Source organism: Lemur catta, chromosome 9, assembly GCF_020740605.2.
Source record: "Lemur catta isolate mLemCat1 chromosome 9, mLemCat1.pri, whole genome shotgun sequence".
NCBI classification, from domain to species: Eukaryota; Metazoa; Chordata; class Mammalia; order Primates; family Lemuridae; genus Lemur; species Lemur catta.
Window position 1 is genome coordinate 72,907,079 of NC_059136.1, and position 25,843 is coordinate 72,932,921.

Sequence of the window (25,843 nt, forward strand, 5' to 3'; positions counted from 1 at the left end):
TTCACTATTCTCACATTTGGGACAAGATATCTTGTATTTTTTAATGTGGTACATGGAAAGAAAATTCCTGAGATCTAAAGTCTATTTTGTTCAAAATATCAACCTACATAAATAATAAATTTTTTTAAAAACTTGTCAAAATGTCTAATAAAAATGGCTTTCACAATTTTTAAGAGGAAAATATGGTCTGAAGTACTTAATATAAACTGTCCTTTCATTTAACACAGACTGCATGATGATTTCATTAAGGACCCGCTGAAATGGTCATGTGTTTAGAGACTACTAGATCTGTAGGCTAGACAGTTGTTGTGTTTGGGTTTTTGTTTGTTTGTTTTTCTGTTTGTTTTCCACTTAGCATCAGAACACCCTCCCCTTGTTTGGAAATACACAATTGTGTGAGTCTGTGGGTTGAAGTCCAAAAGCCTAATGCTTTTCCTTATCCCTGGCAACCAAGGGATATGACCTAAGTTGGGTCACTTGAATGTTCTTGCCCATCACTGTGAATAGGAATTAGTGTTACAAAGAAGGAACAAGAGATTAGAATTAATGCAGTGTCTTTCCATTGCCGCATTGTGCCAGGGTTCAAGTGTCCAGTAGCAGTGGCCTCTTAACCAGACTGTTACCTTTGGCCATGGTAGCAGGCACCTACTTTCCATTGTTCCCAAGTTATCTGGTAGCCATTCAGGAAATTATTTTCCTACCTAAGGACACCAAAAACGGTTTCAGTTTTTGCCTGAAGGATACAATCACCCCTTAGAGTTGTAGGAAAACTATTAGCAACCTAAGGATGCTGTCAAGGCTAGTTTATGGGCTCCGCAGTTTTCTAACTGTTGATAACAGGCCACCTGACTAAGCTCCAGGGAAGCAGAGACTGCTTCTGGCTCGATCCCTGCAATAGGGCCAGCCACCAGCTCAGTGCCTCAGGCAAACAGATGTTCAGTGAATATTTATTTGATTTTAACTTGAGTGAATAAAATATTAACACCGACCTCCAGGCCTCTTCAATGTTTGTTATAGACTTTTTGATCCTGACTGCTTTTAGTATAAATTTTTCATGGCAAGAAAGAGAACTGAAAAAATGACACCAAGGATTTAAATTACAGTAAATAAGAGGCTGATTTTTTCGTTAGTGGAAATGAGGTAGTCAAGAGGAAAAGGATTAGGTTTCTGTTGTATTAAATTGACTTTGATAAATGCCATGGCTTTTAAATTTTCTTACCTACAAGTTAAACAGGTTGTGTCACTCACTAGATAGCTTTATATTTGTTTGAAAAGTACAGCAGTCCCTCCTACTGGATTTTGATCCAGAAAAAACAGCTGTTACCTAACTCAGCCTCAGACCATCACAGGAACAACTGTGCAAAGAATGTTCTTTAGTTTTTAAAAATTGGTTTTGCAGGTATGATTTATTTAAGCTTTGAAAATGATTACAAAAGTTTTTATTGTCCTATGCTTGTTGTTTGTGACTCTGAGAAGGAAAGAAATCATTTCTCAATTTTTTGAATATTGAGAAGACTGAAACAATTTTTCACAAAGACTGAAGAAACCATCACTGTAAGGTGAAGCTAACAGATAAAAACAGTCTAATTCCAGCTACCTCTTTGTGCAATTGGAAGACCCTAAAATGTTTCAAGTGGTGAATGTGACCAAGACCTCATCAGATGTTACAAACTTTAGCATAAAGCTAGCGACAGATGAAGAAGGAGAAACGAATTTGACCATTCAGCTCTGGGATTCTGAAGGTAGGCAAGAAAGACTCATTGAAGAAATAAACAATGTCAGAGTCAAAGTGCTCAAACAAACAAAAGACAGTCTTTTCCAGGCATCAGTGGATATTGATAGAAATATTCTAGTGCTTATTTTACCAGTGATATTGTTAAATAAATAAATGTGCATTTGGTTGCAAGATTGAATTACAGGTGTTTCAAACAGTATGGAAGAGACCTTTGCCAATAATTCTTGTAGCAGTTACACAGTTTTTTCTTATGCCATTTTGTGGATTTCTTTTGTCTCAGATTTTGGCATTGCCTGAGGCACAAGCTCTTGGATTTGTAATGACCTGCACATGCCCAGGAGGGGGTGGGGGCTATCTCTTTGCTCTGCTTCTAGAAGGAGATGTCACTTTGGCCATTTTGATGACTTGCACATCAACATTACTGGTTCTGATAATGATGCCTGTCAATTCTTACATATACAGTAAGATGTTAGGGTTATTGGGTACATTTCATATTCCTGTTTCTAAAATTGTGTCCACCCTCCTTTTCATACTTATACCAATAGCAGTTGGAATAGTCATCAAGTGTAGAACACCTGAAAAAGCAATCTTCTTAGAGAGAATAACTAGACCTCTGAGTTTCATTTTAATGTTTATAGGGATTTATTTGACTTTCAGAGTGGGATTAATGTTTCTACGAACAGTCAACCCAGGGGTTCTCTTAGTTCCTGCTATGAGGTTGTTTGGGTACTCCTTTGCTAAAGTTTGTATGCTGCCTCTTCCTGTTTGTAAAACGGTTGCTATTGAAAGTGGGATATTAAATAGTTTCTTAGCCCTCGCCATCATTCAGCTCTCTTTTTCACAGTCCAAGGCAGAGTTAGCCTCTGTGGCTCCTTTTACAGTAGCCATGTGTTCTGGATGTGAAATGTTGCTGATCCTTCTGGTCTACAAGGCTAACAATAGATGTCTCCTCACTGTAGAAAATAAAAGCAAAAAGGTTTCTTCCATACTGTTTGAAACACCTGTAATTCAATCTTGCAACCAGATGAACATTTATTTAACAATATCACTGGTAAAATAAGCATTAGGATATTTCTATCAATATTCATTGATACCTGGAAAAATTTAAAGTATTACTGAATTCCTACTCTTCTGTGGGAAATTCAAAGAATATCTAAAATGATGCCTGTTCTCAAGCCACTTATGATGTGGGCAAAATTTGACAATGGGGAGAGGAAGGAATATATATATATATAACTATACATATAGTTATATGTAATTATATATACAAGGGCTGTCTAAAAAAAGTATCCAGCCATGTAATATGAAAAATTATATTAACAATGGCTGGATACTTTATGGACAGCCCTTGTACAGTTTATGTATATATATATATATAATATGTATAGTTAGATATAGATACATATGTAATCATGTGTGCTAAGCACCTCATGAGTAGTACAGATGGAAAATGCTACACAGGAGTTCAAAGGGGAAGGAGACAACTTTTCAACTGTATTTGTTCGGGAATCTTTTTAGAGTGGAATGTGTATGTTATACTTCATTATGGTCTCAAGTGAGAAGAAGCAGTAGAAAACTCCTCCTGTAGCAATTATACTACATTCTAAGTATTTACAGAAGGGATGTCCATATTAAAGACATTGGTAACTGCTCACTCAGTGAATGACTGTGTAAATTTCTATTTGGACCTTTCACTGGCTCATCAAAACCAACATGTCTTTTTGTTTTTTAATAGCCTGGAGTGCAGTCACATGCTTATAACTCTTTGCAACCTCAAATGCCTGAGCTCAAGTGGTCCTCCTGAGTTAGAACTGCAGGCACACTCCACTGCCGGGCCACCACGCTAGGCCAAAATCAATATGTCTTAACGTAAATGTAGCATGTCTGCTCTCAGAGCTACACCTTCCTCCTATCTTCCTCATCTCCCACCAAAGACATTATTACCCTTTACCCCGAAACACGGATCAGCTCTTCTTCCTTTTCTTTCTTCTGGCCTTTTTTTATTTTTTATAGTTGACCTATTTCTGATGGAAAATGTCCTATAATATCTTTGTATCAGTCTCCTCCCCACTCGCAGTGCTACCTCTTTTGTTCTGCACTATATCACTTCTTCCCTAAGCCTTTCTAAACTGCCTTCTGGCCTCTCTGTCCACCCTCTAACCATTGCTGGAGTAATCTTCCTGACATCTAACTTTGACCATGTAATTTCCCTGCAATGAAGCTGTTTGGCCTTCTAAAGAAAGTGTGTATTTTTTAGTGAGGAAGTTATTACGCTCCACTATCTGATCTTAATCTAGCCTCCCGGTTTCATCTCCTCGCCCACTTTTTAAGCACAGCCTTTGCTGCAAACGACTTGGTATGTCATGAATATGCTCTAGCTCATGCCAGCCAACCTGGCTTGTTTTACAGCTGTGTGTGTTCCTGTAGTATTCTTCCTGTCTAGCTGTAAATCCTTGAGCATAAGGGTTATATTTATTCATTTTGATACTCCCCATGATGTCTAGCACAATATTCTCTATGTGTTTATTCAAATAGAGTGTTGAAGCACAGACTAGGGCCCGAATGAATAATGTGCTTTTTTAATACCACTTTTGAATTTTCACTGGAAATTTTTAGTGTCTAGGTCCAGTCTACACTCTTCTACAAAGAAAATGTGGGCATCAACAATAGGAAATATCACTCTAAATGATCCTGCTTTCCCTATTTCCTAGCCTTATGATTGCGTGCAAATTACTTAATCTCCCTACAGTCCAGTTTCCTCGTTTAAAAAAATGAAGACAATGGTGTCAACTCCATGAGATTGCACAGGAATTAAATGAGAGCATGTATGTCATGTGCTTAGAAGAGTGCCTGGCACATAGTAAGTACACAGTGTTAACTATTATTATTATTTTATGGGAGTTTTAACTGCCAGCCATGATATATCTGCTGCTGGTTTGATATAGCAATCTCATAAATGTGTTTGGAGCCTAAAACATTCAACACTTTTCTATCAGTGTTATTCAGCATCTTCCCCATAGAATTAGGGAATTTTTGTTTACTTTGCCAGCTGATAAGACAACCAAAGTTCTTTTTGTCTGATATCACCAAATCCAGCATATGATTAACAAGATTTATAAAAGACCTGGTTTGGCATGATGGTGGATGGTTATTTTGATTTCTAAAATGATAATTGCCTTTGTGGAATATTTTACTCCTTCAACAGAAATCTCCACTTAGGCATATAAAATAGAATTAAATTTGTACAAATTTAACTTACATCCTTTTTTTTTTTTTTTTTTGAGACAGGGTCTCTCTCTGTTGCATTGGCTGGAATGACGTAGCATCATCATAGCTCATAGTAACCTCAAACTCCTGGGCTCAAGTGATCCTCCTGCCTCAGCTTAGAGTAGCTGGGTCTATGGGCTTGTGCTATAACATCCGGCTAATTTTTCTATTTTTTGTAGAGATGGGGTCTCACTCTTGCTCAGCCTGGTCTCAAACTCCAGACCTCAAGTGATCCTCTCACTCCGGCCTCCCAGAGTGCTGGGATTACAGGCATGAGGCACCACATCCTGGCTGAATATTTCATTTTTCTTGGAACAATTTTTAAGTTCATATTTGGGTAGAAAATTAGTAGGAGATGAGATTAGTGAGGGCCTGGTGGTCAAGGAGGCTTCTCAAAGGGAAGGGGCCTGAGCCAGACCATGAATAAAGCGTAGGATTTATGCCAGCCTAGGGAGAAGCCCGTATAGAGCAGTTCAGAGAGTACCAAGGGCAAACATGGTTGAACTGACAGAAAGTTAGAGAGAAGAGACCAGAAGATAAGTGGTGGTGTAGACACCCTCAGCGTTTCAGGCAGGGGATGGGGGATAGAATGGAGGGAATAAGGTTACAGTGGGTTTGGAGGAGTATTGTGGTCACAGACAGGGCATCATTCTACTGCCTTAACATCTTGTCTTTTGATTAAAGTAAGGGAAACAATCACTTCATAAGCAAGGAGTCAGATAACTCACTTTCCTGGTCCTGTCACAGCGAGGACATCTTTTATCTGTACAATCTTTTTGGCATTATGATGATATATATACCATGATGCCACCTTTTCAAGAAGAGGAAATATTTTAAGGACCATAGACTAGCCCTTGTACCTCGTATAAAGCATCCTCATTGTGCCACATATTCTTGCTATGTGGACCTTTGTAGTGGCCAAGGGAAAACTTCCCTTTTGCCCTCTGAAGGTTTCCTGAAGATCAACTGACCAAAGGAAGATTAATAGGAGAAAAGGATACAAGTTTATGTGATCATGGTTTTCTGTGACCTGGGAGCCTTCAGAATGAAGACCCAAACCATACAAGGGAAAGAGTCCATTTTTATGCTTAGGTTCAACCAAGTACGGACAGCCATGTCAAAATATAATCTAATGAGTGGAAAAACCCAGAAATGCCTGTTTGTTTAGATTCTTCTTGGTCTCTCTGTGCAGCATTCCTTCCTTCTGGGTATTGGGCTGGACACTCTTTGGAATGGGGGGTCTTATGACCTACAATCTGAAAAGATGGGTTAGATAATTTCTTTATGGTCAGTTTTTACACAGAAAGACAGGGGGAAAGTTAGAGGAATATTTTCAGGTTTTATGGCTGGCTTTGGGGAATAGGGGTTCTTCTTTGTATGACCTGCCTTAGAGAGGAGGAATTCTTGCTTCTATGGCTGGTCTTGGGGGAGACCGAGGGGGCCAGAGACAGGAGGATGGGAGAAGGTTAGAGAAATCTTTTGCTTCTAAGGCCTTTATTCTGGGGTATTGTTTTCTGAGCCCCACCACTCTGGAGTCAGAGTGTTTTACTTCCTGCTCTTGCTGTATGACCTGAGGACAAATCACTTTACTTCTCTGAGCCTCAGTTTCCTCATCTGTATGATGAAGCTAATCACACCTTCCTCATGGAACTGTTGCAACCTTTAAGCAAAATAATGCATATAAAAACAGAATTGCCTGAAGCATGGTAAGTCCTCAATAAATGGTATGCAAAGGAAATATCGGGAATAGGGGCAGTTGGTTTTCGATTATTAGTTTTCAAAACAAAAAAAACCCAAAAACATAAAACAAAAAACGAACGAACGAAAGAAACGAGGGAAGGAAAGAAAGAAACCTGTATAGGTTTACCTAGTATAAGTCTGGCAAATAAAGCTGCACACCTGGAGTCATAACTCCAATCTGTGCTTTGTCAACATAGCAGTATGGAATAAATGAGAGAAACGGAGAAAGAAAGGGAAATGGGAAAACGTGAATGAATGGAAGACCAAAGAAGGAATGGGCAAAATAAAGAGGAAAGGAATTTTTAAAAAATTAGAATAGAACAGACAAGCAGGAGAAAGTAAGAAGAGCCAGAAATAAGAAAAAAGAGGCCATATCTGATGCGCCAGGCAGGCAGGTCACGACCCAGCCAGGCAAGGCCAAAGCCTCCCAGGGGGGCGCTGGGGGCGGGGCTCCGGGAGTGGGCGGGGCCACAGCAGCCACGCCCCTCACCGGTGGGGCTTAAGAGGGTGGGACTTTCTGTCCGGGGCAGCCCCTCTCCTCCCAGCGCTGAGCCCCGGATCGCTCCCGGCATCAAGCCAGCAGGACGCGCTGCAGCTGGAGGTGAGACCGTACAGTCCCTCCGCCCCTCGCCACCCTCTCCACGTTCAGTGGGCGCTGTGGGCCCGGGCGGAGGGGCGGCCGCTCCCGGGCGGAGGGGCGAGGGCGAGCGCGGTCGGCGCGGCGGGGTCGGCGCGGGGCGGAGGCCGCGTCTGGGTGACCTCTGCCCTGCGGTGCGTCCGGAGCCCTGTCGAGGGGCACCAGGGGCAGTCCTGACGTTTGCGTAGCGGTTTCCTAACCCGGTGGCAGTTTATGTAGAATAATTGCCCCCTTTTAATTTTCCCAATTCCGAGGAAGCTCAGAGAGACCTGGCAGATTCCCAGGGTCAGGTAGGCACTGTCAGTGGTGGGGCAGCGCCCCAGCTCTCATCCTGTGCGCTGTCGCGCTGCTGGGGACAGGGGACAGAGAGGAAGGTCGCCTGGCTCCCGCTGCTGGGAAGGCTGTGTGTGACCAGGACAGACACGGTTGGAAACTTTCATGTGTTTATGCCTTTGGGAAAATGAAGTGAGTAAAACTATGGCCCCTTACCGTCAAGAAATATTAATTGTGATATTATGATTTATGTATAGAATTTCATCCACGGTTCCAGACTCGTAACTGTCACAGCATTTGTTACAATCTGTAGTTAAAACGTTGGGCGCTGCAGGCCTCAGAAAATGGAATCTCTCTCTGACCTTCTCCTGCCCTTCTTTCACCTGCCCCTTTTTCTCCCTAAGGCAGGAATCTTCCCCAGCCTTTCCGCGCTGGCGCTGACCAAAAAGAAATTCTCTGACCTATCTTATCAGATTGTACGTTTTAAGACCCCCATTTCAGAAGGGGTCCTACGCCATACCCTGGAGAAAGGAATGCTGCCCAGGGGGGCCAAGAAGAGACAGGCCTTGCTGTGTTCCTCACTCAATCTATTAGTATTAGATCATTTATGCTTTTTGTGGGATCACATTTCTCCACAATTGTCAGTCATGCCTGTCCAATGAAGTTCAGACTCAGGACTGCAGTTGCTCCCTACTCAAATAACTTATGTATTTATAGCTGCAGTCTGAGCTCAGGATGCCTGTGTTCAGCTGCCTAATTGACATCTCCTTTTGAATTCACAGATGCCCCTCATCCTCTGCTAATTAAACTCTTGATCTTCTAACCTGCTACCAAATCCCAATCTTTAGTCTTCTCTGCTGCTCCCTGTTTAATAAATGTCACTATCATCCATTCAATTGCCAAAATGGGAAATCTGGGCATCCCTGAGCTCCTCCTTTCCCCATACCCCATAGCCAATCGGTTTCTAAGTCTCCCCAATGTTCTCCCAAAGCAGATGTCTCTTGACTCTCTTAACTTCTCTGCCAACAAGACTCCCCGCCTCCCCATCCCAAGTTTAAGTCAAACGTTGGGTCTCCTCTGGTCTTCTATATTCTGAATCTAAATCAACTCTCTACCCACACCCACTCTCTGTCCTTCCCTCCACCCTCCAGTCCATTCTGTTCAGTAGCCACAATGAAGTGCTTCTTCAAGGCAGTCTAATCAGAATCCTCTCTCTAAGGCCCTGGAAAGGGATGGTCCCTACTACCTCCTGAGCATCAACCTTCCCTGTTTCACTTGATCTCTGACCTGTCATATTAGGCCTTGCAGTTACTCTTCATGTATCAGGCATCCTGCAGTTGTGTTAGGTAATACCTGTTCACTTCTCCTTCCTATCTTGGTTTAATCATGTCCTCAAGGAAACTTGATCTGCTGCCTAAGTGCAGGTGAAAGCTCCCCTGTTACATGCTTCTCATTGCACTTTTTCTTCCATAGCCTTTATTATTACACTTATGATTTCGCATGTATTCAGTGAGTTTTTGATTAATATCTGACTTTCCATGAGAGAGTAAATGTGACCAGGACCTGGTTTTCCTCCCCGTGGTGCAGCATATAGCGTATAATAGATATTCAGCAAACATCTATTGGACCATTAAACAAACAGTGAATTCTGGGTGGAGAATCCCTAGAACAGAGGGTTGCTTTTGAAATGGACCCCAATGAATCAATGGATTATGTTAGTGCTCTTAGAAGTTGGAGGTGTGAGTGGCGAGAGCCGTTATGGCAGGAAGCAGATGCAGCTGAAAACATCTAGTTTTGTTAACATTAGAAGAGTGGAATGGGAGTAAGAACGAAAAAAAAAAAGTTTGGAAATAATTCTTGAAGAGCTCTAAGGAGTTACTTATATAATTCAGAAAGTAGACTTCTTTAAAAAAAATTTTAAATGCTTTTATCACGAAAAAAACCAACCAGCAGAAACTCACTATATGGGTCCTTCCCCCTCCTTCCTCTCCCCTTTCCTGTAAGGTAAGCACCAAGATAGGGATTTCTGAGTAGTCCTTAAGATGCAACTCTCTCAGTTATTCTCAGTTGTAAAAGAGACAAAATTAGGGTTGCTTTGTAAAAGATGCCACAGTTTTTGAGTCTGATAGCTTCAAAAGCTTCACTGTGCTAGGTACAGATTTTAGAGTGTGGTCAAGCCAGTGGTGAGTTATTTTAATCTTCAGAAGTTAGTGAAAAGCTAGAGTTCAGAGGACAAAAATATGGGCTTTTTTTTTCCACTCTCTGAATCTCAGGGAAATAAATTTTCTTTTTTGTTATTTTTGGGTACCTAGAATTTTTTTTTTCTCAGAATGTTATAAGAGAAAGAATGATGGACTTTAAAATCAGAATTGAGTTCAAATTCTGACTGTGTTCTCTGTATATTCTTGGGCAAATTATTTCTCATCTCTGATCCTTAAGTTCTTTACAAGCTTATTAAAAAGAAAAATCTCATGTGTAAAGCACCTAACTGGTATTCAGTTCGTACATGTGCCTTTTTCTCCTTCCTTTCAAACTTCTTTTATTTCTGTATTTCCAGTGTTTTTTCTCTTATTTTTACTTTATTTTCCACTCATTTACCTATCTTTAAAAATGTTTCTTCTATTCTTTGTTCTTCATTCTCCAAACCAGTTTTTTTTTTTTCCCTAATGTGATATGCTATGGACAGACTGGGAGACAATTTCATAGAATATTTTTTATTATGAAAATATTTTTACAGTAGAAGTAATTTATATAAAAATATTTTTTTACCATGAAATAACTATTCTATGATTAAGACTTTTAGAGAATTGTAACTACTTGGTGCTGATATGTGTTAAAGATTTTTAGAAGATGACTGATCCTTGGCAGGAATGCATGGATTATGCAGTAACCCTAGCAAGAAAGGCTGGAGAGGTATGAACTAAAACTTTGTCAACCATAACATGATGAGTGTGGACAGTGTGAGATTGTCTTGTTAAATAAAATGCATATTTTGATTAATCTATGGTTGTTTTAATTTTACTATATACTTTATGTAGAATGAATAGTTCAATTTTATATCATTAAACTTTTTGTGATGACTGTTGTGAATCTAAAATGAGATGTAAGATTATGTAATTTTGTACCTAGAGGTCACAACCATGAAAAGCATATTCTATAGACATGTTTGTAAAACATTTTTCAGGATATCTTTTAAGAATATCATTTAAGAGAGATTGAATGTTTGTTTTGTTTTTGCTTTTGCGATATGGGGTCTTGCTTTGTTGCCCATGCTGTTCTGGAACTCCTGGGCTGGAACAATCTTCCTGCCAGAGCCTCTCAGGTAGCTGGGAGTACTGGCGTGTGCCACTGCACCTGGCTTAGACTGAATATCTTAAACCATTTCTATATTTTATCTTTTTGTTTGATTTACAATTACTTATGCCTTTTCTGTTTGCTTACAAAAAAAAAAATCCTTCTAGGTGGTCCGTGAAGCTCTAAAAAATGAAATGAATGTTATGCTGAAAAGTTCTCCAGTTGATTTGGTAACCGCAACTGACCAAAAAGTTGAAAAAATGCTTATCTCTTCCATAAGGGAAAAATATCCATCTCACAGGTATTTCTTTATTCAATTTCAAATGATAAAGTGAAACCTAGGTTGAAGTCAATATTAGGCAAGAATGTTAATGCTAGATCTAGAAAATGACTTTAACTTAAGCTGAAAAGCAGTTAGTTTTGAGGGTGTTGGGCAGCTCAGGCAGGGACCATGGGAGGGAGGAGGCGTGCATGTGGATCACACAAGAGCCATCTCTTAGGAGGGCGCTGGGGGCCTCACCTCTGACTCTGATGGTTTTGAATACTTTTAATCAATCTTATATCTTGACCTCGTTAACTTATCATTACAAATTCTGGACAGGAATATGTGGTTTCTGAGCTTAGGTTGTTTGCTCATGCTCAAGCTGCCAGGGAGCAGGGGAGAGGGAATATTTGGATTCCTTCATAGAAAGAGGAATGTTTAGGTGCTGGGGAGCCAATATGACAAATGTCTGTCATTGGCATCATTTCAAAGTTCATTTTATTCTCTTTATTGTAAACTTCTCTATATGGTAGAATAGGAGTAGCTTCAGTGAGTTTGGGAGAAAATCCTAATTCACAGCTCTTTTATAGTCATGGAACTTTGGCGAAAACATTGTCACCATTTTAAAATGTTAGCACTGTCATTCTGTACTTCTTCCTAGTCATGCCATTGGCCATTCTTGGTCTTTTTAGCCATTGAGAAGAACAAATGTTTAAAGTTGTTACTAAATATATTTCTTCCCAATAATAAGGTTTTCAGCTAAGAGAAAAAGAGAAAAGAAGATCATGATAATGCTTATTAGGACAGTTCAGTGTTAAAAAGAGGAAAGTAGAAAGAAAACAGGAAAGAAGAAAACCAGTGACTCAGATGCCATTTTTGGAATTTCCATAAGATTTATTGCATAGCATGATTTAGGAAGGCATGTGCACACACAGTAGTTTGGGTGATTTGCTTCCTCATTGATTATTTAATGTTGTCTGTATTAGTCATATATTACTGCAAAGCAAATTACCCGAAAAACGTAGAGCTTTAAACAACAAACATCTGTTATCTCACGGTTTCCTGGGATTACAGAATATGGGAGTAGTTTAGCTGCATGGTTCTGGCCAAGGCTCCCATGAAGTTACAGCCAAAGTGTGGTCAGGGATGCAGTCATCTCAAGGCATGACTGGGGCTGAAGGGTCACTCACTTGTGTGATTGCTGACACACTTTAGCCCCTGGAGGATGAGGATTGTCTGCTGGTGCCTTCCCTCAGTTCCTTGCCATGTGGGCCTCTTCACAGAGCAGCTCACAACATGGCAGCTGGTTTCTTCCAGAGCGAGGGGTGGGTGGCAAAGGGAGGGAGAAGCAGAGTGAATGAGTTGCAAAACACAGGGCCATTTTGTGAACTAGTCTCTAAAATTTTACACTGTCATTTCCACTTCATTGATTAGAAACAAATCACTAAGTCTAGCTCACACTCAAGGCAAAGGGTATTAGGCTCTACCTCTTGAAGGGAGGACTATTAGAGAATGTATGGGCTTATTTTTAAAATCACCACATTTTCTTAATGATTTCTCATATGCAGCAAAAGCTCTTTTTAGGTGTATGGGTGTATGCACGAGTGCACATGCATGTGCCTTTACTTACCCTAGAATTATATTTTAGAATTTTGAATTCTGTCATTTTTTCACATGAATTTTTTCTGGGGGGAAATAAAATAAAGCTTCCTGACTTTTATTAGTCTTTATAAAAGGAAAAAGAGCAACACTGGGAAAGTAGGGCACAGAGTTTTATGTTTTATAGTAGACTGTGTAGCTAAGGAACTGTTGTGGCTTGGAAATTGTTGAAAGCAATGTAAAGTTAGGATTTTGTTATTCTTGCTTTTAGTTTCATTGGTGAGGAGTCTGTGGCAGCTGGGGAAAAATGTGTCTTAACCGACAACCCCACATGGATCATTGACCCTATTGACGGAACGACTAACTTTGTACATGGGTATGTTTTACAATTTTTAATATAATTACTGTTGGTATATTAACTGGTTGGCCTTTTAGAGCTCTCTGTTGAGGAACATATACACTTTAAAGAACTGTATAATTTGTTTGTGCTTCTTTATTCTAAGAAAGTCTATTTAGAGTGAATAGTAGAGCAAAATGCATTATGCAGACTTCTCACAAGATGTGGAGGAGATGAAGAAATATTGATATGTGATCCTGTCTTGTGCTGCAAAGCGCCCTATTCACCATTCTTTTTCTCACTGTGGGAGCCATGTAAAAATGGAAGTAAACAACATTGCTGTGTTGAGATCAGTAAAGAAACTAAGGAGATCGATCCTGGAGTGTCGTCACTCCCGGATATAGAATGAGTTGAGTCGAGGAGAGCAAACAGGGTTGAAAAGCTCAGGAGTGATAGGATCGATAGACTTGGGCTTCAATTCTGGGTTTCTTTTATTGTGACCTTGGGCAAGTTAGTTAATTTTTCTAAGCCTCAGTTTTAAAAAATGTATAAAATGGTCATATTAATGGCACCTGCCTCATAGAATTGTTTGTTGTTGGGACTCAATGATTAGTACATTTATATAGGATTTAGCATAGTGCCTGGCACAGAGTAAGTATATTATAACTCAGTATATTACCACTAGAAGAAAGCCTGATGGAATTGCCTGCAAAAGTTATATGAGTAGCCTGGTTTGGTGGGAGTACACATCGATGTTACATTTGAAGTTGCCATGTAGTTGTACACATCTGTACTATATACATATAGAACCATTAAAGTCTATAAAGTTAAGATCTAGAATCTATATGTGATAGAAAGGATGTATCTTTTAGATCTGAAAACATGCTAATGATATAATGCAAGAAAAGAAGATTGTATACTACAGTGTGTACAGTATGATTCTATTTTTGTTAAAATAAAAACTAATATTTAAAAGTTTTTATTTTCAACAGTTGTGTGGAACCTGTTTTGTCTATTTTCTCCATCTTTATTCTCTTTTGAGTCAGAAATTACACCTCTGTGTTCAAACTGTCATGCAGCCCGTTTACTTTGCAGATGTCAAGCTCCAGGTTTGGAGTTGGAGTAGAGACAACAACAATTTATTCTGCACAGTGCAGTACTTGTGTCTATCAATGGTTCAGGCTGTGGGAAAGTGAACAAAAATAATCTTTTCTTTTTAACCACAATCAATTTAAAAGTTTTTAAAAATTTATTTTTATTTTTTGGAGAAATATATTTACGTAGTTACTGTATTTCTAGCATTTGACATTCTGAAGATGTAAAATGGCATGCAGTACAAGGCGCTTTTCCCACTTCTGTCCCCAGTTTCCCGGATCCGTCTCTGGAGGTGACCATTGTTATCAGTTTCTTGTGAATTCTTTCAGGGATGTTTCATGCCCGTAGAAGCATCCTGTATGTATGTATTTATGTATATATAATATGGCTCGTTTCCCTTCTATTTACACAAAGGATTGCATACTGTATACACTGTTCTGTGTCTTACATTTTTGCAGTAGGAGGGATGAGACTTTATAAGAAACATTTTGTAAGCACTTACCTTATGAAAAGATGAGTTTTATTAATTTTATTAAAAATAAGTTATATCCTGGTAAATTTGTTTTTTGTCTTTCTTTTAAGATTTCCTTTTGTAGCTGTTTCAATTGGCTTTGTTATAAATAAAAAGGTATGTTGTTTTAAATGTATGGTTGATAAAAGGCCTTGCTCTAATTTTCTGAGCAAGAGAAAATGTGTCTTCATAATAAATTCGGAATGTCTCTGTATTCAATTGTAAAATGTATTATTTTGAATATAAGCTACAGGAAAGACTGTTAACATTGTCTTGATACATTTTTAGTGAAAAAAATGAATGTTTTCTGAGAATCAGGAGTTGTAAGGAGAAAATATACACAAGTACCTGAAATACAATTCAATATTTAGTCACCACTATATGTGTGAAAGAGTCAGATATGATAGGAGTTGATGTGTGATCTAAAATGCTTCATAGGAGGTGGGATTTGAGAAAGGAATGCTTTAATAGGTGTCGGCGAAGAGAGATATTCAGAGACCAGGAAGTAGTAGGGGCCAAAGCATGGTTGGAAAATGCAGAGTATATTTAGAAACCTAAACATTACTGAATACACATATCTAAAGCCTGGTAAAGTAACATTCATAGCTATTGCATTTTCTCGCTGTTTGGCTATTTGGTTGGTCAAACAGTGATGGATATTTACTAACATCTTACTACCTGTCTTCAAGGAACTTGTGATATGTTTGATCAATATATACAAAAAACAGTTAAGACATTTCTAAAAATCAAAACACAAACTAATACAAATAAAAGCTTAGCCACAGGGTTGCATAAATCAGTGAAAACATCCAAAAGGAGCTAAGTGAGCATTTTGTATATAAAGAGCCCTGGGCTAGGTGCTGTCCCTGTCATTGAACTCACAGTTCAGTGAAGAGTTAGATGTATGAACAGGTAAAAATAATGTGTGGTGGAACCATGAAAAAAATATACTTTGAGAACGCAGGTTGTAATCAATTCTGCCAAGTGTGAGTTGGGGAAATCTTCATAACAGAAGGGGTCTTAGAAGTTGGTCATGTGAGCTGGCACTTAGAAAATTAGAGATTTGCCAGATCAAAAAGAAAAGGAAAGCATTTTAATCAGAATGAATAGCTTGGAGAAGTTGAAGAGCATCATGTGTATGGGGAACAGTGAGATGCTCTTTGAGGGAAAACACTGGAAGTGGCCAGAGCAGTTAAGTTAAGGTTGATCAGTTAAGTTAGTTGTGGCCTTACTTCCAGACAGTGGGAACATTTAGTTTTTGTTTTAGTAGGAAACCAGTAGAGGTCTTAAAGTGAAAAGTGACAGATAATTACAGCAAGGTAGAGATTATATTGGGAAGTGGGAGATTCTGAACTAAGATGAGGCAGTGAGAAGAGCCAAGGAAATGCCAAAATCAGCATGTGTTTTTAAGATAAAATTTGAAAGAGGAGATTTGTGAGAAGGAATAGGAGGTGACCAGGCAATGAGTGATTTTGACCTCTTTGACTGAGGCTTCTCCAAGACTAGGCTCTGAAGTGTAGACTCTTTCCTGTGATGATGATGATGGGTTGATGGGAGCCAAAATTATAGGTGATAGTGGAATTTGTGGGCTGGAAAGGACCAACCTATAAGAATATGAAGAGCTAAGGGGGAAATGGAAGCAATGGAAGAAGGAAAAAAGCCTGAGGTGCACACTGTTAAGGTTGGGGCCTTCCAAAATAATGGCACAGAGATGGATTAATGAGCAAGGGAGAACTAAGAGAGTAATGCAAGAAACCTGGAGGTACCCAATTAAGTACTGAAGAAGTACTGATGATGGCCAGCTGTCTCCAATTCTTCAGACGAGGCACCTGGTCAGGAAGAGTTCACTGATGTTCTCTGTGTTGGAGTTTCAGAAGAATGAGTGATCGGGGCAGAAGCCAAAATGGGATGTATTAGGAGGAGAATAGGAGATGGCAAGTGTGGACTGCTGTTTGCCAGTGGAGGGAAAAGGAGAGGATACCATTTTGAAAGTTCTGTAAGGGAGGGAGAAACTTGCTGAGAAGATACCAGAAGAAAAATCCAAGCGGAGAGGGATCAGTTGATGGAGCAGTTTTTCAGAGAATATATGAGAGCACAGGAATCAGAACATCGTTCACCTTAGAAAATAGGAAAGATCTGTCTTCATCTGAGGCAGGAGGGAGAGAGGTAAAGTGGGTTCTCTTATTTAAGTCTGGACATGGATGGGAGGGGAGTCAAGGATTTCAGGTCTGATGACCTCTTGGTCTGATTAGGCTGGAAATGTACTGATTTAATGATGAAAAATACTCAGGTTTGGTAAAGGAAACTTGTTTTTCTTCTGCAGATAGAATTTGGAGTTGTGTACAGTTGTTTGGAGGATAAGATGTACTCTGCCAGGAAAGGAAAAGGAGCCTTTTGTAATGGTCAGAAACTACAGGTTTCACAGCAAGAAGGTAGGTTTAGTCCCCAATTTTTGGTGCAGTTGATATTGTGTACTCCTATTTGATTGTTTTTAATTTCCCTTACGTGGAGTTTTCCCAGTGTTAACTAATTCATAAATTATGTTTATTTTCTCTTTATTCTTTTATTTTGACTTATATTTTGAGTATGGAGTAGAAGCAGGAAAAGCAAATGCAATTGAGCAAACACTTCGGGCTCAACATTGTATTGGGTGGTGGAGAGAGGAAGATGATGAAGACTGGCTTCCCACCCTAGTGGAGTTCATAGTTTATTTGTTTAGCCACTGCCTCTCAGATTCTTCATAGAATTCCTCTGATCTGATGCCTTTGGGATATACTAAATTGGGAAAAAAAGTTCTTTAATGCTGGGAATCACTAAAAATGACACATACTTTTTTCATGAACTGGATGATTGACATTTTAAGTCGTCTTTTTCTGTGACAGCTGTCGACCTGTCAGCTGTCAATCAGGCAAAATCAATATAAATAGTTTATTTGGGCCAAGGTTGAGGACTGAAACCCTGGACACATTTCTGGGTTGCCTTGGAGAGTGCTACAGAAAACAAAGGAGAGGCCCAAGGTTTTAAAGAAAAAAGGATGAATCAGAAGAGGGGGTGATTACAAAAGTTGTTCTTCAGGAATATTCATTGGTTTACAGAAATAACATTGGTTAGTGATTGGCTGTACATTGTTGAACCACAGGGCACAAGACATTTTTTTGGCTACTTGGCGTCAGTTAGTCTAGAGCCCGCATAGCAGGTGCCTTGAAGACATAATTATTTAGCTCAAGGGGAGTGAGACGTGACTGCTGTTATATTTTAAATGCCTCTCTGGGCCTGATAATTTAAAGGGGCTTGAATTCCTCAGATAAAAAGTGTTTTGTTTTTTTTTTTCTTTCTCAAGGCTGATTGACATTTTGCGTTACCTTTCTTCCATAAATCACATCCAACGTTTTCCACAGTTTGCACTTTCAGATTCTTTTAAGTGCCGCAAGAACTTAAAGATATTTGCAGAACAACCTGAGTACAGAATCTTTCTAGGCTTTTTTAGTTTTCCCCTCTATCAAACACATAATTTCAGAGCAGATTTTTAGTTCATTTCCTTTTTACTGAATTCTAAGACCTTAAGGATTGGGTGATGCATCCTAATTTTTGAGATGTTAATTTCAAAAAAAATGTGCATCTTAACACTGAAGGAATGTGTTAGCTTTCATAGACACAACTCTTTCCCTTTGCATAATCATTCTTCACTTTATATATTAAATTAAATTGTACAGCCATTAGATGTAGGACAACAGCTATAATCATGCTAGGGACAAACACAGCTGGTGACCACACATCTCAGCTGGTGGGAGGAGATGAAACGTGGGAAGTGTTGAATGTGTCCTGAGTTTCAGTCATGACGATGTTTCAGAGGGGAGTGGGAAGCATGGGATGATCTCCTGACAGTAAATGGAAGTCAGATAAGACCTACCATGTAATCATGTAATGTTAACTTTTTTTAAAATTTCAAATCTCTATATAAATTCTTTATTGAATTTAATTTCCAATTTCTACTCCTTTTATATTTAAGATATTTACTTATTTCCCACTGAAGGCATCATGCATGCAGGCAAATTGGTTACATTCTGCCCTCTTAGGGGAATGGTCTTTGAAGTTGGACTCTTTGATGCTTATAGAGACGATCACTTGGGGATTATATATTATCAGTATTTTTGATATTTAAAGGCTTAGAAACAAATTTGATAAAACTAGGGTAAAGGATAAAAATGTCCTATTTTATTCTGAATTACAAGTGTTAATTTTTTTTCCTAGAAGTCTAATTATTAAAATCTAGTGATTATTTAAAACTTCTTTTTAATTTTTAGATATTACCAAATCACTCTTGATAACTGAGTTGGGCTCTTCCAGAACACCAGAGATTGTAAGAACTATTCTTTCTAATATGGAAAAACTTTTTTGCATTCCTATTCATGGGTAAGCTCTTTTTATTTCCCACCTGAAGTTTCAGATCATTTAACATTTTAAAGGAATGACTCTTCCTTTAGAAATGAGATTTTTATTAACAGACATGGGATCAGTAACATAATTCTAATTTTGTAATGTCATTTAGAAAACTTTTTATTTGAAGATAATTTCAAACATAACAAAAAGTTGTAGAAAGAACAATAGGATGCCCTTTACTCAGATTTACCCATTGGGAATAGTTTGCTTTACCGTTATGTTATTCTCTGTCCCTTGTGTGTGCTCTCCACTCTTGCTCTTGCTCTCTCTCTGTGTATGTGTGTGAGCACACATACATTTTTACCCCTGAACCATTTTAGACTAACTTAAATACATCATGGCTCTTTAAGAATAAGGATATTCTCTTCCATAACCATGGTACAATTGACTTTATAAATATACTTCTGATCTGAGCTACCATCCACATTCAGGTTTGTCACTTGATTTAATAATGTCTTTTATAGCATTTTCCTTCCTCCAGTGCAGGACTCAGTCTAGGGGCAGCATTACATTTAGTAGTCATGTCCCTTTTAGCCTCCTTTAATGTGGAACATTTCCACAGCCTAGGACATTGCTAACTTCCTTTAAGTTTCCCAATTATTTGCATAGCAGTTTAGAAGGTAGACTCTTATAAATAATTTCTGGCTCCTCTTTATTGGTAGTTATTTTTCCCTTGTCACTTCTTATTTTGTATATTTGTGCTTTTTTCCTTCACTTTTTTGGTCTTGATTAAATTACCTAGTGGTTTGTCTATTTTTTCAAAGAACCAGGATTTTAATTTTTTAATTTTACCTACTTTTTCTTCTTCTCTGCTCTGTTATTTTCATCTTTGTGATTGTTTTGGTTCACTTTGTTTTCTTTTTTTTTCCTTTTTCAGTAGAAAATTTATTTTAATTCTTTGATATTTATTGATATAAGTATTTAGGCTATGAATTTTAATCTGATCACTGCTGTCAGTGTATCCCATAGATTTTGATATGTATTATTTTCATTATAATTCTTTTTCAGAAATTCTGTAATTTGTTCGAATTTCTGCTTTTACTCAAGAGTAGACTTCCTAAATTTTTACAAGAAGATTGTTTTATTCTGTTTTCTGTTGCTCATAACAGAACACCTGAAACTGGGTAATACATAAAGAAAAGTAATGTGTTTCTTACAGTGTGGAGGCTGAGAAGTCCAAAGTCGAGGGGGAGCATCTGGTGAGGGCCTTCTTGCTGGTGGGGACTCTGCATAGTCCTGAGGCTGTGCAGGGCATCATGTGGCGGGGGCGCAGAGTGTGCTAGCTCAGGTCTCTCTTCCTCTTATAAACCCATCAGTCCCACTCCCTTGACAACCCATTAACCTATTAATCCATGAATGGATTAATCCATTCATGAAGGCACAGCCCTCATGACCCACTCACCTCTTAAAGGTCCCCTGTCAACACTGCTACATTGGGGATTAACTTACAGCATGAGTTTTGGATGTACATTCAAGCCATAGCATTTACCCCTGGCCACCCAAACTCATGTTTTTCTTACGAATACATTCACTCGATAACGCATAGTCCCGAAGTCTTAACTCATTCTAACATCAACTCAAAAATCCAAAGTCCAGAGTCCTATGAAATCAAAATAAGTTATCAATTTCTGAGATATAATAGTGGTAGACACATAAGACAGGCATTCCTATTCTAAAAGGGAGAATTGGCAAAAAGAAAGAAATAGCAAGTCCCACGCAAATTTGAAACCCAGCAGGACAGACATTAAATCTGGAGAATAATTTCTTTTGCCTCTTTTGCCTCCATGTGCCACCTCTTTGACACATGGGGTGGGCACTGGGCCCGAAGGCCTCAGGCAGCTCTGCCCCTATGGCTTTTCTGTGTGTAGCCCACATGACTATTCATATGGGCTGTAGTTAGCTTCCTGAAGCTTCCCAGGCATACCTTACATGCTGCTGGTGGCTTCATAGTCCTGGGGTCCTGGTGGTGGTCCTGCTTCCACTACTCCACTAGGTATGGCCCTAGTGGGGACTCTGTGGAGGCCTCACTTCCATGGCTCTACTAGGCATTGCACTGGTAGGGACTCTCCTCATCAGCTCCAACACCACATTCTTGCTCCACATTGCTGAGGTGGCGGCTCTCTGCAGTGGCTCTGGCCCTAGGACAAATTTCTGCCTGGGCACTTAGGCTTTCAGTCACATTCTTTGAATCTGAGTGGAGTCTGCCAAGCCTCCACAGCTCTTGCTTTCTGCAAACCTGATGAATTAGCATCATGTGGATGCTGCCGAATTTTATGACTTGTCACTTCTAGAGCTGTGGCATGAGCCATACATAGGGTCATTTGAACAGGGCAAGAGATGCCACAAAGTGGACTGGGTTGCAGAGAGCAGAGTCCCAAAATGGCCTTGGGAAGCCAATGGTGGAGAGTGTAGCAGGACTGTTGTCTAGAACCATTCTGCCCTCTTGGACCTCTGGGCCTGTGATGGGAGGGGCAGCATGGAAGATCACTGAAATGCCTGCAGCATCTTTCTCTTATTATCTGGAGAAATAGCACCTGGCTCCCTTCTATCGGTGCTGATCTGTTTAGCAAACGGTTGCTGGGTTACCCCCTTGGTTTCCCTTTTGACTCCTTGTGATACCCCTGGGAGGGAGTGGGCCCCCATGGCCTCAGCAGCCCTACCCCTATGGCTTTGCTGGGTGTAGCCCACATGGTTGCTGGTATGGGTTGGAGTCCTGTGCCTGAAGCTTTTCCAAAGGTATGTTGCATGCTGCTGGTAACCACACAGTTCTGAGGGCCTGGTGGTGGTCCCGCTCCCATGGCTCCACTAGGTGTTGCCCTGATGGGGATTCTCTGTATCAGCTCCAACCCCACGTTTTGCTATTGGCTCTGCCCTGAGACAAGTAAGTCTCTATCTGGGCTCCCAGGCTTTTGAGGACATCCTTCGAAATCTGAGTAGAGGCTGCCAAGCCTTCATAGTTCTTGCTTTCCAAAAGCCTACAGAATTAGTATCACATAGATGCTGCCAAGGTTTACAACTTATGCCTTCTAGAGCTGTGGGATGATTCACACCTGGAGTCACCTGACCTTGGCTGGAGTGTCTGTGGAACAGCTGGGGTGCAAGGAGCACAGTCCAGAATTGTCCTGGGCAGCTGGCCATGAAGAGTGCCCTGGGCCTGTCCCCTACAACCCTTTTGCCCTCCTAGGCCTCTGGGAGGGGCCTAGGAGGTCTGTGATGGGAGGGGCAGCCTTGAAGATCTCTGAAAATGCCTTCGGGGCCTTTCTTCCATTGTCTTGAGAAATAGCACATGGCTCCCTTTTATCTGTGCTAATTTGTTTAGCAAAGGATTGGTAGGCCAACTCTTGGTTTTCTCTCCTGGACACACTTTGCACTCTGTATGTGGCCTGGCTGAGAGTTTTCCAAATCTTTCTGCTCTGTTTCACTTTGAATTCTGTCTTTATATTATTCCTTTGCTCTTGAATCTCAATATAAGTGGCCAAAAGTAACCATGCAGCTCTTTTTATATTTTGCTTAGAAATTTCTTCTGCCAGATACCCTTGTTCATCACTCTCAAGTTTGGCCTTCCCAGAAGCTCTCAGGCATAGACACAGTTCAGCCAATTTCTTTGTCAGTTTATAACATGAATGGCCTTTTCTTTATATTCCAGTACTTTGTTCCTCAGTTCCATCTGAGACGGTGTCAGAATGGCCATTACCATCTGTATTTCTGTCAGCATTCTGGTCACAACCACTTAACCAATCTCTGTGGAATTCCAAACTTTCCCTAGTTTTCTTGTCTTCTAAGCCCTTACCAGAATCTCTATTTGTGTTCTATTCAAGGAATTCCAGCCTTTTTCTAGCCTGCTCTTCCAAATTCCTTTAGTGTCTTCCAATAACCCAGTTCCAAAGCTGCTTCCGCATTTTCAGATATTCCTTTTTAGCCATGCCCTACTCCCATGATAACCCATTAATCCACTAATCCATGAATGCATGAATGGGTCAATCCATCTGTAAGGACAAACCCCTCAACCCACTCACCTCATAAAGGCCCCACCCCTAAATACTGCCACATTGGGAATTAAGTTTCAACATGAGTTTCAGAAGGGACAAACATTCAAACTGTAACAGAGGCCTTTTATTAAAATTTCATTTTTAATCCTTAGTTTTATTATATTGCAATAATTCTGCTTTATGGGACATACTGCTATTTTCTTTGTGCCCTAGTCTGTGGTCAATTTTTGTAAAAGTTCCATGTGCACTGAAAAAAAAAAAGTATATTCTCTACTTTCAGAGTGTCCTGGTCAATATATAGACAAAAGATCTACCTTATTTATTGAGGGTTTTTTTTTTTTTTTGTCTATTTGTCCTATCTCATACTGAGAGTGACATGTTAGATTCTTCTGTGTTTCTCTGTATTTCTTCTTGCAACTCTTATAGCTTTTATATTATATAGGTGGAAGCTATGTTATTTGATGCCCATTCATAATAGTTATACCTTTATTGCGTAATTTCACATTATAAAGTATTATTTGTCTTTTTTCATGTGATTTTGCTGGAAGTCTACTTTGAAATCAGAATTGAAATTTCTGCTTTCTTATTGTTCCTATTTGTCTGGTAAATTTTCATCCATCTCTTTATTTTTACCCCTTGGAATCACTGCATTTTACGTGTGTCTCTTGTATATAACACAGAGTTGAGTTTCACTATAGGGGTTAATTTTAAATCCTTTTTAAAAAATCGACAAGTTAGGATTATTAATTTATTGATATGGCTGTTTTGTTTGGTCTCGATTCTGTTGTATTATCTTATGTTGTAATTACTGTGTGTATCATATATCAACCTGAAGTAACTGAAAGGATCAGAATCCAATTTTAAAGAGTTTATTTAAGTGAAAAACTAGACATAGCCATCTGGGAAACACAGACTCTGGAGAAATGGGGTCAACGCTCTGAAGTTAAAAGTTAATGTCTTGCTTATATAGGCAGAAAACAAATTTAATAGCAATATAACATTTTTTATATAAGACTGATTGATGAATTACAATAATTTAATTATAGTTCGTTTTGCTTTCAGCTTATTTTCATTTCCTATCCAATTTAATAGAGTGTCTATAACATTCCATCTTAGACAATGTGATAGTCATGAAGTCTTTTTGTGAGAGAAGAAAGAGGGAAGTTAATCTATGATTAAGATCAAGAGTGAGGAGGGAAGGGACTCTTTCCTGGTGCCCTTTAGCCAATTACAATATTTCACAAAACAATATAGTTAAGGAAGAAGGCTAATCTTGGATTTTGGATTACTTATTTTCATGTGTATATAGTTACTGTGTTTATTTGGTATGCCTTCTCTCATTTAAAAAAATTCTTTTTGTATTTATGAAATGATAAATTTTATTCTAGCAGTTTTATTTTGTATAAAAACTTTTATAGTGCCTTTATTACTCTTTTCTTACTTAACCATTTGCTATCTGTAAAAGTTCCAGAATTTTCTGGCTTCCACTTCTTGCCAGTATAGCAGTCAATGACTTTATTCTCCTTTTCCCTTTTTCTCTCTTTTTATCCCATTTTTAAAGTTACATGCTTTCCACTTGGTTAGAGCATGTCCTTTCTACATATTCTTCAACCCATGATCCTGATCCTACCCTTTGATCTTAGTTCATTTGACTTTATAAAATGCTCACAGTCTTTTTGTACAGTGTTCTACTTACATCTTAAGGGGAGGAAGCTCATCCTCTAGTAGATTCCTTGGGGAGGGTACATGTTCACAGTATTCCCTGAGTCTGGGAATATTCCAGTCTATTTTTCTGTGGCCTTGAGACATGAAGGATAGCTTTGCTGGATATAATATCCTTAATGAAAGAAAGTATGAATTTCTTGAAAATGCTACTTCACTGTTGCCTTTCTTTGTATATTGCTTTTTGGGAAATCTGATGCCACTAGTTATCTTGGCCTTTACATTATTTCATCTTTTACTTGGAGCTCTTTTTTCCCCCTTAATCTTTGGCTAGTAGTTTTGTAAGGATATATCTAGAATTTCTCAGTCTGGGTCAATGTTCTGTTTCCATGTGTAGATTCATGTAGTTTTTATTTCTAAAAAGCTTTCTTGAGAAATAATTTTAAATATTAGTGCACTTCTGTTACCATTTTTTTCTTCAGAAATACCAATAGGAAGTTTCCACTTTCTTGTGTCTTCCCTTTCAGCCTCTTTCTCTCCCTTTTCATTTCTGTCTTCTCTTGCTTTTCCTTATTCCTGTTTATTAAGTTTTCTTTTGCATCTCATTTTTGGTTCTGTAATTTATTCTTCATGCCTGATGTATTTTCATTATTTTTCCCCCTTTTTTTCCTTGAGTTCGATAGTTGTGTTTTATTTTTGTCAATTTCTGCTCCTAGTTTCTATATTTCTGACTTATATTTTTTTCCATATTCACAAGTATTTGGGGATATTTAATGTAGATTGTATTGATGTTTCAGTTTTTTTCTGCTTCATTTTTTTTTTACGGAGGAGAATTTATAGCAAAAAAACAAAAACATTTTTATTAGCAATGCCTGATGTTTTGCAATCATTTTGTGTGGATATAGTCTACTTTTTTCTATTTCTGTTCATTCTGTGATCAGGGTTCCTGTTTTATCAGGTCTGACTTTCTGTGCAATTTCTTTTTTGAGTATCTGTTAAGTG

At 38.9% G+C, this 25,843-nt stretch overlaps 1 protein-coding gene and 1 pseudogene across 2 annotated transcripts in view; both read left to right on the forward strand.

The window, feature by feature from the left end:
• The first annotated feature begins 1,423 nt into the window (after positions 1 to 1,423).
• Positions 1,424 to 2,795, forward strand: LOC123644414 (annotated as a pseudogene).
• A 4,461-nt stretch (positions 2,796 to 7,256) lies between these two features.
• Positions 7,257 to 25,843, forward strand: part of LOC123645180 (inositol monophosphatase 1-like) — a 71,803-nt gene continuing 53,216 nt past the window's right edge. For both annotated transcript variants that reach the window (XM_045561802.1, XM_045561801.1), the window contains exons 1-7: positions 7,257 to 7,343; positions 10,492 to 10,565; positions 11,114 to 11,247; positions 13,079 to 13,183; positions 14,822 to 14,867; positions 17,074 to 17,182; positions 19,055 to 19,163. In XM_045561802.1, coding sequence (XP_045417758.1) covers positions 10,503 to 10,565; positions 11,114 to 11,247; positions 13,079 to 13,183; positions 14,822 to 14,867; positions 17,074 to 17,182; positions 19,055 to 19,163 — 566 coding nt within the window. In that variant the 5' untranslated portion in view covers positions 7,257 to 7,343; positions 10,492 to 10,502. The remainder of the gene's footprint in view (positions 7,344 to 10,491; positions 10,566 to 11,113; positions 11,248 to 13,078; positions 13,184 to 14,821; positions 14,868 to 17,073; positions 17,183 to 19,054; positions 19,164 to 25,843) is intronic.